Here is a 13648-nt window from a genome sequence, read left to right as displayed (position 1 = left end):
GAAAGTTAGCGGAATGAAGAAAACTGAAAATCAAATTGAAATACCTTTTCCAATGTTTTTCTTCAAATAAACTTCTTCAAAGTGGTCTTGTGCTTCTGAAAAAGATATTTTTTGTAATCAAAAGCTCATAAATTCAATGTTAAATCTAAATACAATTTTATACCCCTTTAAATATTTTTCAATTAGGCGAGATCAAATTAATTTATTGTTTAACGGGTCCGACCGACCCTGTTTTTTCTAAAATAATGCCGAAAATTTGATATTTGTTATAACGATTTCGAGGTTTTATAGATTTCCAATTTTTTTTGAGAATTTTTCGCGAGTATAAACTTTCGCGAATTGCCCTGTTAAGAATTTTCATAGAAATTTCATCTACTTTCGCGAAAAAGGCCAAAATTCGCGAAATTCACGAAAGTTTCTGCTCGCGAAAATTTGCACGTCTAAAGTATTTTTAATTGAACAAGTTCAAAAAGTGTAAATTCATCCAGAAAAAATTAAATTTGTCTTGCCTATTGGCCATAAATTACAATGTGTTACTAATAATGTGGCAAATAAATTTAAGTGCGGTGATGGGTGATTTGATCGGATATGTCGGCCTGTTATCAAAATATGGATCAAAAATATTTACGATCTAAAATTTTTTTTTTCTAAATTCAAAATGGAGCTTGTAATCTTCCAGAAAATCAGAAATAAAGGAAAAGTGATACTGTATGACAAACACAGGATGTGCTCGAAACTTTCGCGGAAGAAACTTTCAAGAGGCCATTTCACAGTCGCAAATCGCAATGGGAAATCAAGAACTGCGCGCAAATAACGAATTGGTTCCAAAATTAAGTTTTGATGAAAAATTTTGAAGATTTTTTGCGTTTAGCCAACCGGAAGTAGTTACTAGAGGAGTAAACAGTCCTTATTACCCATGATTCATTTCGACTGTGAAATGGCCTATAGCGAGTTTATGTATTTGCACTTTTGAGGAAAGCCAGCAGTTCTGACCCGCGAAATCGAGAGCGGTAAAAGTCATCCTCAGTAAACCAGGATCTAGAGAATGATAAGCTAACCGTCTGTGTCACAAGAAAACATAGATACACGAACTCGACAGGATGATTTGGGACCAATAAAGTTAAAACATAAGGAACCACAATTATTCAAATTGATAATTACCAGTTTCCAAGGGCCGTGTTGTTCAATGGCATCTAATAATAACATTTCTTCATCAGCTGTCCATCCTTTGACGATCAAAAAAAATGTACCGTTATCCTATAACGAAATGGAATCACCAAAAATGTGAAAATAAACGAAACGACTTCACAATTACACTTGCTTTTTTTATAAGGACCATCCAAAATTTTTGAACCCTGCGGATATTCTTAACTTTTTAAGTTTTTAAGCCTAAAAATGTTCTCAACATATTCTGTTTTAAATTTCATAATTTTTGTGAGTACTTTTGTGCAATTTCCATGTCAATTAACTCTTAAAATGTTGTTCTTAACTTGTTCTTAAAATTTTGGTCATCAAGGTCAATTATGTTCTTAAATAGTTTTATTCTTATAAAAAACGTGTACCCGAGGGTAAAGGAAGTGTTTTAGGTACTCAAAAAGTGACCTATCCGATAGAATAGACTAGAGAGTGGACTTCTTGATGAGCTTTGCTTTTTTGGTAATTTTTGGTGACGCTGAATCTAGTGAAGTAGACTAGAAGGCAGTTGACGAGGTAGCCATTTCAATAGCCACCATTTCGAATGAAAAACACAAAACATTCCGATGAACAAAAATGTATGACAATTTTACAATCCACCTAGGCAAAAGCTCAAAATTGAGAGAAGTTTCTCCAGATTTTGTCATTGTTTTTTCATCGTGAACATTCTTAACTTTTTGAGAAATATCATCATAAAATTTTCTTAAATGTATTCCTTGAATAGGATTCAAACCCAACCAGCAATATTTAACATTTTTATTAAAGTCTTGAACATTACTTGGGGATTATTGTTAATTTACAGGAAAAAGGTTTAGGTGTTGTTGTCAGATATAGATATATGACGCTGATATTATTCGCATATTCTAAATGTTTTAGACAATTTCATCATTATGTACATTCTTATAGAGTAAATTCTTGCAAAAGACCTGTGTTTGTTAACCCTTGGAGTTTTTAGCCTGACTGGTTTTCATAAAGTTATTCTACAAAACTTGATAGTTAGTTAGACAACGGCTTTGGTATCTTTATACTCTTTCAAAAAAACATTCTATGTTTAGGCCACGCGTTAATCAGGTTTGAAGAGTTAAGACCATTTGATTTCACCCATCCCTTTAGAGTTTCAGCGCAGTAGGCAGAAAAGGATTTACGATCTGTTCTCAGGTTAGCAAAATAGGTAAAAGTTAAATGTTAAAGGAATACAGTAAATACAGATGAAACAATATTGATTGATAACTATTTTGCTATATCTAACAAGATAAAATATCAAATTACCATTGACCATCTTATAAAATAAAGTATTTTTTCATTAATCGTATAACGAACCACTGAATAAACACTGCTTTTTTGGACACGAGTCAAATTAAAGATCAATTCACGCTGAAACGTGAAGATCAAATATTGCTTTTAAGCGCTTACAACGCTTTTTTATAAGAACACGTAAATTTTTGTTACGGCTCGGTTTTTTTTCTACACGTTTTTGTTTATAAGAACATCCCAAATTTTTGAAGCCTTGGGATGTTCTTAACTTTTTGAGTTTTAAGCCTAAAAATATTCTTAACGCCATTTTTTGAGCATTTTTGTCCATTATTTTAAGGAATCGGGTGCTTTAAAGTCCGGAAAGCCTTAAAATGTTCTTAACTTATTAACATTTTAGCCATCAAAGCCTTATGTTCTTATACAGTTTGTTCTTATTGAAAAAAAGGTTTATTATTGGCACCTTCAGTCTCAAATTGCTCTCTTATCATTAGGGCAAAAATGGAGGTATAATAGGATTCATACATATTTTTTGATACATCGACCATTAAAATTCTTGAAACTCAGTAGTTCCAGTTCTTAGTTTTGTCAATTTTTTTAGCCTTATTGTTCTTATAAAAAAAAAAAGGTTCTTGACCAATACATACTTTAAAATTTTCCAAGGACTTAAATACAATGGCGTTTTCTTTATCCTGACTGTGTCTAATCTATTGAAATTACGTTTCACATTTTTATTTTGAATAAGTCCCTCTCAATCCAAGACCCATATTTAGTTACTGAGTCTTCCGAAAATGAAAATGGAGGATACGGGTAAACACCGCCCTTAAGAGTACACCCTCTAATGACGGGGAAAACTAAATTAGCCATGAAAAAGCCAATTTTTTACCTTTTATCTTCCATTTTTGACCCTAATATTCCCGATTTTTAAGACATGGGCGGTAACATACTTGGTGGGGTACGGGACGAGCGGAGGGGGTACGACGTCTGATTTAAAGTGTAAGTCCGTCTCTTTATACCAACTTACGTACAACGTACAATAATAATGACAATTTTCAATTTAGTTTAAGTTTCATTTTTAATATTGTATTTTACAAATAAATTATGTTACAAGGATATATCTAGAATAATATTATTTTAAAACTCTTACAAGAACAACAAAACCTAAAGTCCTAAAAATGGAAATAAATTATATTTTAATAAATATGACAAGGATCGTTTTAAACGACATGCTTTCAAAAATCCATCTTAATTTAATGTAGGTCTTTGTTGCATTGTTCACAATGTCGATCAGAAATCGCACGATGCCGATAATCCAGAGGTGTTCTATAGAAGTCTGGTACCAAACGAGGTCTATCGACTAAAATTCGTTTTCTTGGCACAACAACGTAAGGCTGGATATGACCACGACTAAGTTTATGATATGATGACGTCAATGCTGGTGGCATTAGCCTGTATTCTGTACGTGGGAGATGATGAAGTGAGGCTAGATATGGATGATACGGTGTCGGAGTCATGAATAGTCTTCGCTTTGGTGATTTTGTATGGTGAAGCAGGTCCTCCGTCATTGCTGGTAAATGAGGAATAGGTTTTGAACGGTGGTGTTGGTTTCTGATACTCCATTTTTATCATCGGTTTTAAAAGTTGTTGTGGAGAAGAACATCTTTTGGGGATCGTCGGAGAAGGAAGGTTATCTTCAAGTTTGATAGTGTGAGTATGATGATGATAATTGTCATCTAATTTGGTTCTGGTGATACTGGCATCTTCATTGATGCTGGTTTCGGTACTAAATATAATAAAAAGATACAAATTATAATTTTTGATACAAAAAGTTTTTTAAAATAGTTACCAAGACATAGGGAAGGCAGTTCTGTGAAATAAAAATTAATCAGAAATGTTCGACCACCTTAACGCAAAGATTTTAAAAGTATAAAATTCACAACAATATATCCGTCAATTACCTGTCTTTAGCTTCAGCTTTCTTTGCTCGAGCACGCTGTCGTTTATTCTTGAACCAGTTGCTGACTTGCGTTACACTCAGGTTAGCACGTTGAGCGATGCTATTTCTCTTGGGCGGTCGGATAAGGCGTTCTTTTATACATGGCGTTCAAAATTTCACGAGCTTCTTCACGGAAACAATAAGACATGCATTCTCCGTCCCAGATGGTGTAAGGTAACGGGAATTTCCTGCGAATCCGATACTTTCCCACGCTACCGAGCGCGCGTCCTCGTGCACGTTCGGCTTCGATGTAGCGGGCGGTCCGCCATAGATATTGCAGTTGCCGGTGATACTTTTTGGCGAAAGGTCGTCTTTGTAGAAGCTCGTACAGCAATTCGAACTGTCCACTACGAAACGCTAAATAACTTTTAGCTATCAATATAATTTCCGCATTACGGGATTTCTCAGTAGCCGGAACAGCCCATATGAAACGTTCAAGGCGATCAAATTTACCAGCATTTATCAGATTTTCACAAACCAAAGTGACGTGTTGGTCATCTGTTGTGAAGAAAGTTGGACTGCAATGTCTATCAGTTGAAGGTGGCGTCTCGCCACCACTTGAATAACAACTGTCAGGGCGCTTCAACGTCGCTAGAGATGGCGGTGGCGTACAAGAGGGCGTGATTGATCTTGTAGGTGATTCCATTTCGACGTTTAGAATGAAAATGATTAGGGAATGATGCCACCAGAATCGTTTAAATAGCATACGACAATAATATAATACAATATAAATGGAAACATCGCACGCGCAAGAACTAACCAATACAATAGAAAAAAGCTCTTTGTTAAGGTACTTCTTTTATATAATTTATATCAATTCTTTTATTAAATGGATATTAAATGTTAATTCCCTTTAATTTGGTTGCCTGTACTAACATAGCAAGGCTTTGTATATAGCAAGTGATAGTAGCCGGCACACTTTGACTTGATTCCATTAAAGCCTCTTAATGTTATTATCAAAACACTGTTCAAATAGTAAACATTGGCCGTAAAAAGACATGCAATAATAATACGAAGAAATTAAATTATGATCAAATTTGACTTAAAATTTCAATTGGACACTCTCTATTTCTACAAGAACAATTTCATAAGAACAATAGACTGTACAATGCCACATATTATAAGAATAATTTAAGAACGGTCATAAGCCTGTTATTTTTTTTTAAGTTTAGGAAGAAGAGTTTAAGTAGGAAAACACACAAGAACTAAACTATCTGGAACTATCTATAGTTTGCCCTGAAATAAGAACAGGATAAGAACAGTTTGAGGCTTAAAATACTAAAAAATAAAATGCTGCAAACTCTCTATAATAACTCTTTGGTTCTTATAAAAAGTGTTGGAAGAGTGCCTGAGGGTGCTAGTTTTCTTTGAAGGCAATTTATGGGTGGTTTTTCGATTCTTCTATATTCCTCGTTGAAAGACTGGCTGTATTGATTCAGGCCTTCGCGAATTCATATAACATTTTTCAGTGTCTAAATATTATCGAATGTGCTATTAACACTTATTTGCGAGTTTATAATTCCATTCAATATCAAATTTAAATTCGAAAAATGTTATAAACAAATTATTTTATTAAGGTTATTGATTAAGGTATAAAAATTAATCAAAAATTGAATTAAAATATTCTAATTCAATAAAGCTCGAGCCTGAAGCGTGACTATAATCAATGAGTTAACCCAACAAAAAACAGAGGTATATATTTGTAGGGTTAATATTGATTTTTAAGAATTTTGTGTAAAAAGTCTGGTAAGTCAGACTGGAGACTGTGTGTTATTCAAGGATTTTTAACATCCTTTTGCTAAGTTTTAGTGAGATTTTAAACCTCGTTTTTCTTAATGGTGCCCTCACAAGGGACAACATGTGAGAATCAGCTGATTGGGAAATTAATAGAAGTCCTCTAGGGAACACAATCTTTTTCATTTTTTTTAACATCTCGTTGTGAATACAAGACACTCTTTTTTACACCATGGACACATTTTCAAGGCGTGGCAAATAAATCTTTGTCTCTGTTCAATGATCAACTAAAACTTACGAACTGCACTATAGTAAGGCTCAGAAAATAACAAAGAGATAAAAAGGCATATTATTACCCCCCCCCACACTATACACTCTCTCTCTCTGGTGATGTGTGGCTTAGAATCGCAAGAGAATGGAAAAAATTCAGAACAATTTTGAGCGATTTTGGGCCTGAAATGTAGAATTTTCAGCAGAATAAGGTATGGATAGTTCATATTGGTCACAAGACTAAATCACCCCCCAATTTTGCTCTTCAAACAAGAAGGTCCAGTAGTTTGAAATGAGAGCATTCTTTAGCTTAAGAAAAAGTGATATAAATATATGTATAGATTTTCGACCAATGAGATATTAAAATACAGTATAGAAAAGAGAAAATCTTGAATATCTTAAAAAAAGAATGTTTAAAATCCGGCTGCGAAATCATCATCATAATCTAGCTAGCAAAGGTGGAGGAAATTTTTAAAGAACATTGTAAGGGTTAGGATCCCTAGAGACCCTTAGAAAGTCGAAAATTGACTTTGTAAGGGTCTCCAAGCCAAATTAGACTTATCCTTTTTCCATATACTACTTGTTAGGATCGACAAATACCGTCCAGACTATATTTGGAAATTGTTTTTTTTTAACTGCACTAAATATGTTACATTTTAAAGATTTGAGGCCAAAGAGTAGGCAAAGGTTTCGCTAATTTGTTAGGAGTTCTTATAAAAATGATAAGGAAAACAAAGTTATCTGATAGGTAGAACAATCAGCTGTCTAGTGTTTGAGTGTGATATTCCTAATCAAACAATCAAATTCATTTAATTTAATCGCCTTTTATAAATTTGATAGACGATTTAAAGAAAAATTGGAATTTTAAAAAATTACGACGCGTAGTAACTTATCCGAAGTAAATTCGTTTCAACGTTGTTTCGTAATGCCATTTTTTTTGAATGAATCAAAACATATCATGAACCAGCAGAAATTAATTTGGTTATTGCTAAAATTTTCAGACTTTTGATTGACTGAACCGACTTTAAAGTTTTGTATGTACCATCAAAATTTAAGTTAAGTTTTCCTCTATAAAATAAAAAAAGAATCAACGAAAAACCTTTAATGGTACACAATTTCATAAAACTGTAATGTATATTTCTTGGCGCACCCGGTATACTATCTGTGGTTTTGGTCTGCGATCCAGACTATTAGTAGGCCCGATTTGTAACAAATTCCATAAAAATCGTGCAAATTTGGAACAAAGCACCAAATTTGGACCAGACATGCCTAATACCCTATGGATTGATATTAGAAGGGCTGCCTAGAAAGATTTTAAGGGTAGCCTCTATTTTTGGACCCATTATCGAAAAACTAGGCTTAAGCCCAAGGGCCCAATTTTATGGAAATTTCAAACTCATTTTAGGCCAAGACAATGATGTCTGGTCCAAATTCGGTGCTTTGTTCCAAATTTGCACGATAATTACACCAAATAGGCCTACTATATAAATTAGACACAAGATCAAACTATCGAGCAGGTAAAAGATTAATTTTTTTTATCAAACAGACTATCAGCACAGAGTGTATTACGAAACTGGTGAATGTCTTAACAAACTTACAATGAGGTGGTAATCATGACCTCGTTTGTGATTGCCCATCTCTGCACCCGATGCGAAACACTGTTGAAAAAATAAAAAAAGCCGCATTAGAAAGAAAAGAATTTTTCTCATTTTAAAGTATCCAAGTGTGGAATTTAGCTACTAATAACTACTACTAATAGCTACTCACGTGTAATAAGTCTCATATGAATACACTAGATAGAGCTACCCTGTCCCTGGCTGAAGCATCATTGATCAACCTGGATCAATGGCAATGGCTTAAGAAAAACAGGATGGCTCTATCAAGTATTTTATATAAGATATATTTGCATTTTTCCCTATTATATAAATATGCAAGTGAAGAATTTAGCTATTCAGTTCAATTTCATCGATATTTTGAATATTTGAGCATCATTTTCTGAAGGCCGTGGACACCTTATCAAGACCGAAATTCATCAAGGTGCACTTCTTTAAGTTCAAGATTAGAACTTCCAAAATTTTCCTTGAATGAATGCAGCCTTGCTTGGCATACTTACTTGAAAACCTCAGACTATATACGGATATTCGGTCGAGTCAGATAATCTAAATTTTACAGACCAGGGGTTTAAAGCTTCTTTATTGATAGTAAAGGGGAAAAGAAATGAAAGATTGAGAAAACAAATGAAAATAAAAGAAATCGTACTTGAATACAAGCATCGAAGTCTGGACACTCAGCACACGACACCCTCAATCCAGAGCAATCTGCGTGGCAATAATTGCAATGGTACTTTGCTCCTGTAAAAAAAATTAAAAAGATTTTAGAGACCTGCCAAAAATACATTACATTAGCACTATTATGAGAGAGCTCTATCAAGATTTAAACTCATTCTATCTTCATTTTCTGATCGATTTTCAACCTGATTATCAGAAGCATAACATATAAAGTATTTTTAATTCTCAATATTTCACTCACAACATTTTCGTCTTTATTTAAAAAGTAGAATCATTATCAAGAGCTATGTTGAATCTTTTCAATATCCTGAGGAGTCAGGAGGAGTATATAGAGGGTATAGAGGAACATTGACAGTATGTGGGACATGGTGATCGAAAGCAATTTTCTGGTCTTTTTTTCGAAATTTCGATGAATGATAACCTTCCCTTTGGGAATTTGCATATGATGATTTTTTTCAGTGGATTTGAAATTGTTCCTCGAGAATTTTTGCTCAGATATATAAAAAAGCCCAAATTTTTAAAACTTTATAAAGATTGAAATTGTTTTTTTTGTAATGAAAAACTTTTGTTTGTAGTATTGGAGTTAGTAATTTCCAAGAAACTCATATGGATGAATCTTTAATAAACCATTATAAACATTTGACTTTCTTTAATTTCTATAAGAAACCATGAATCATAAAATCTTTCCAAGCAGTTCCTAGCCTTCATTCTAGCAGCAAGTCAACAATCAACCTACAGGATAACTTGCACAAATATTTATAATACACGTTACAGTTAAATACGGTGATCAAATGGAAATAGTTATCAGAAAGTAAATTTAGAAAAAATCAAACCAGATATTTTTTCATATTCTTATAATTAAAGCAAAATGTACCAGTGTATTTACAGAACTCGTTTAGTTCCTGGATACTCAGATTATGACTTCCTTTTTATTGTAAACATTAATTATTACTCCCAGTCAAAAGAAGAATAAAGTCTAAATGAAAGAGGCGATAAATAACATCGAAAAGCTTGCTAATTCTCACATCCATAAGGAGCAGGTATAAAATGAAGCAGCTGGGGAAAATTGAGAACAGAAGCAGATGAAAAATTGTTAAAGGGATAACCTACAGCTTTAAAACTCGCCAAGATTATTATCCTTTCTTCTCATCAAGTCAAACGAACTGAAGTAAGACACGTTCAGTTCAACTTTTAAAACATTTGGACTTTGAGTTTATGGATTGATCTAATAAACTACAATCGAAAACCAGATCAAAGAAGCTAAATCCTTTTCCCTTTGTATCCAGTTCTGAAAAGGCTTGGTTTTGTTTTGGAAAATATTACAAAATGATTGGTACAATGTCATTGGGGCCATGGTTCAAATACAACATTTTGTTAACAATGATTTGTTGCTGTTTTGCGAACAGCACTACCACACCAGAACCAGACTATTACACATCATTGGCTTGTTTTCAACATGCTCTTCAGAAGAAACTCGAAATTCAAACAAACCAAATGATTTACAGGATCAGAAGTTTTACAACAGAGCTTACCAAACTTTCTTAGCATTTGAAAGAACAAGTGCATATTACAATCAGTTATTTCTCAAACGTTATAATGTAACTGCTGAGACAATTTCTATTGATGTATGTGCAAGTCAAAATTTATTGGTTTCAGCATTCTTAGATCTGTATTTACGAGATGATTTTTTCAAAGAGAAGCCTCGCCGACAGAACAAGAGGTACCAAAATACTTAGTCATATACAGCTTCATGACTGAACATTTAACATGGCTTGCAAAGAAAATATTTCAAGTGCCAAGAAGTAAAACGCCCTTTGTTATCTTAAATACCAAAGACAACAAAACTAGATTCCAGGAAGAACCATGGGGAGATTTGAGAAACTTAGAAAGGATCCATCAAGTAGGGACGGAGCATCAAATAGCATACAAAACCAAAGTCTTCTTTGATTATTCAGAATGGAAATCCATTGTTATTTTAACTCTATCACAAAGCAAAATCTATCAAAAAAGGACACAAACTTTTTTATGAAGCTCTCCAACAATCAAAATCTACCTGTATTTACAGGATGGACAACGTTGCGACAAAAACAAAACTTGACAAAACAATCAGATTGCTTCAAAATCGAACAGATTTGAAAGCAATTTATGCAATGGGAAATAAAAAGGATACACTTCAATTTCTCAAGGCGCTTGATCAAAATGGTGTTTATAACCGTGTTCTGTTTTTTAGATTCAGATTCAAAGAGCTGGTCAATACCAAGGAATTTAGCTAAAGGTTTGTTCTATATCAGTAATTTTGGTCTAACTAATGATATTAAAGACATTCCAAGAGATTACAACCATAGCTATTTGACAAAACCGGTATTGAAAATTGGATATTATCCTACTTGGGTTTCTCAAAAAAATGAAAGTAAGACCTCAACTCTCCAAAGGCTCCAAAATTATGAAGATATCACTTTAAAATATGCTGTATATACGAAACCTTCAGCTACTTAAATCAGGTATATGAGCTTGAACTACTTAAAGCTTATAAATGGTTCACTATAAATAACATTGCAGGCTACCTAAATACTCGATTTCTAGTCAATCTTAAAATGTTTGCAGTAACCAACATGAAAAACCTATACCAAGAAGGAAAGACACTTTTGGATGGTTTATCCTGGTTATATGGTAGCGTCATATGGCCTGGAAACCTGAAAAAAAAAACCTCCTAAAATAGTATGCAGAAACCAGAGTAATATACCCCCTGGTTTTTATCAGGCATGTGGCACGGTACCATCAAACAAAACTCGATGGGATCATCAAGTAAGCTGGTTTCTCAGACAATGTGAAGAAGGTTTTTACAAGGATGCATATGGAGATTTCAATTGCAAAAAATGTCCTCAATACACGAAAGCAAATGCTCTACATACTGGCTGTTATAGCCCATATAAGAACTTCACACCTGTTAACTTTGATACAATTGAAGGAGTTATGCTTTTCATTTCTTTATTGGTTGGCATCTTAACTTCTTTCTCATACTTCACATGTTATGTTTGCCACAGGAATACCCCTGTTGCAAAGTCCTCGCAATTAAAACTGACACTTGGTCAACTTCTTCTACATTGTAATGTATTTATTTTGATAATATTAGGAAGTATCACCCCTACTAATGTATCGTGTTGGATACTGGGGTTGGTAGTAGGTCCATCAACTGTTCTCTTATTCAGCATCATATTGGTTAAAACGCAGACGGTCATTTGGATTTTCGAATCAAACACACGTATTTCAATGGGAGAAAAACGTAAACAAACAACAGTGCTTGTTATGATCGTCACTGCAATCACATCAGTATCTTTTTGATAACCATGGTCTCTATGATGCAAAATGATTCAAGAACAATGATTCTTTATGACCATGAGCTTTTGACCAAGTTCCAATACTGCAATGTTGGAAATCAATTACACATCCAATTGATCTACACAATGTTCCTATCAATCATTTGCACTGTACAAGGAGTCCGTTCAAGGAGGTTACCAGAATCATTCAAAAGTACAAGATACATCATCTATGCCATGTACACAAATATTGTCATTCAAATTGTTTTCATAACTTTGTTCAATGTTCAACGCCAAGACAAACATCTCCAAACCTATATTTTAAATTTCACATTGGTTCTTTCCCACCTCTCAATTTTGCTGATCATGCACACACAGCGTATCATAAATTTGTTGGATCGTAAAGAGAATGATGTGACAGTTGTTCGACAACAAATTTCTTCATGCATGACAAAACAAAGTGCAAGTCTAGTACTTGGAAATCAACGAAACAAGTGACTTTTTGTAAAGTTTATTGCAACTTCAAATAAGAAGTATGCACATCTAATATGGGTACCACAAGTACTTTATCTTTAAAGAAGATGATATATGCAAAAGAATTAAACGATTTCTCCACATAATTTAGGAGAAAATGACTTATTTGTAAATAATTTATGAGTCTTTTAAATAATTTTGGACAGTTTTGGATACTTGATGAAGACAAGTGATTTGGTAAAATATATTTGATTTAAAAAATATTGTATTTGTAAAGTTTTTACTTAGGGTGGCAAAAAATGTGATGAAAATGATGTTATTTAATAAAAAACTACCAGGTGCACCAAAAAAAGTATTCAGTTTTGTAAAGTTATTGCGATCTTAAGGTTAAAGGTTTTTTGCTAATTCTTTTTTTATTCTATTATTCTATTAGGAAAGGCTAACTTTTATTATGTAAAACTTTAAAATCGGTTCATTCAATCAAAAGTTGAAAAAACTGAAAATTTTGACCTATCCAAAATGACCAAATTCATTATAAACAGTGAGAAAAACTAGTTAATAATTACCACTTATCTTACCACGATCGATTTTATTGATTTGTAGATTCTTCATCGATAGGCTGGCTTGTATTGATAAGCAAGTTCAATGAAATCTATCGTTGGAAAGTCTTTCCTCTATAAAGTTTTATTGTTAAAAAATTCTATCGATAAATTGTACTGCTAAAAATGATAAGGCTTTTTCAATGAAATTGGTCACAAGACGTTTGTAAAAATTACAAAGAAAAGTTAGAATGAAAGCAAATTGATCAAACTAAGCATTTGAGAGACGCTCGTGGAAATTTAATTACAAAGAAAGCGATTTGATAAAAGTATGCATAAGAGACGCTCGTGAAAATTTAATTTTATAAAAAAAGCAAGTTGACATTTGTTGACTTTTATTGTTAAAACTTACAAAGAAAAACAAGTTGATAAAAGTGTGCATTAGAAACTGTAGGTAAATTTATGAACAAAAAAACAATGCTTTAGAGAAGCAAAATGTTACAAACGGATCGGCAAAACAAAAGTTGTGGCTAAGAAACAGGGGTGTTAAAAACTTGGTTATCGTAACTCATGCAACCAAGTGCA

At 33.2% G+C, this 13648-nt stretch overlaps 1 protein-coding gene and 1 pseudogene across 1 annotated transcript; both read right to left on the bottom strand.

The window, feature by feature from the left end:
• Positions 1 to 1161: 1161 nt before the first annotated feature.
• Positions 1162 to 13210, bottom strand: LOC136805501 (uncharacterized; the record flags this gene model as incomplete). The annotated part of the gene is made up of 4 exons (XM_067062071.1): positions 13103 to 13210; positions 8705 to 8796; positions 8044 to 8103; positions 1162 to 1257 (listed from the first exon to the last, which is right to left on the bottom strand). Coding segments are annotated over exons 1-4 (282 nt in total), but the record flags the coding sequence as incomplete, so codon positions are not given.
• Positions 3859 to 5156, bottom strand: LOC136805500 (homeobox protein ceh-33-like; annotated as a pseudogene).
• Positions 13211 to 13648: the final 438 nt, after the last annotated feature.

This window comes from Clytia hemisphaerica, unplaced genomic scaffold (assembly GCF_902728285.1).
Source record: "Clytia hemisphaerica strain Z4C2 unplaced genomic scaffold, Clytia hemisphaerica genome assembly, whole genome shotgun sequence".
Classification (NCBI taxonomy): Eukaryota; Metazoa; Cnidaria; class Hydrozoa; order Leptothecata; family Clytiidae; genus Clytia; species Clytia hemisphaerica.
Note: the sequence above shows the minus strand (reverse complement) of the source record. Positions and strands in the feature narration are given on the sequence as shown.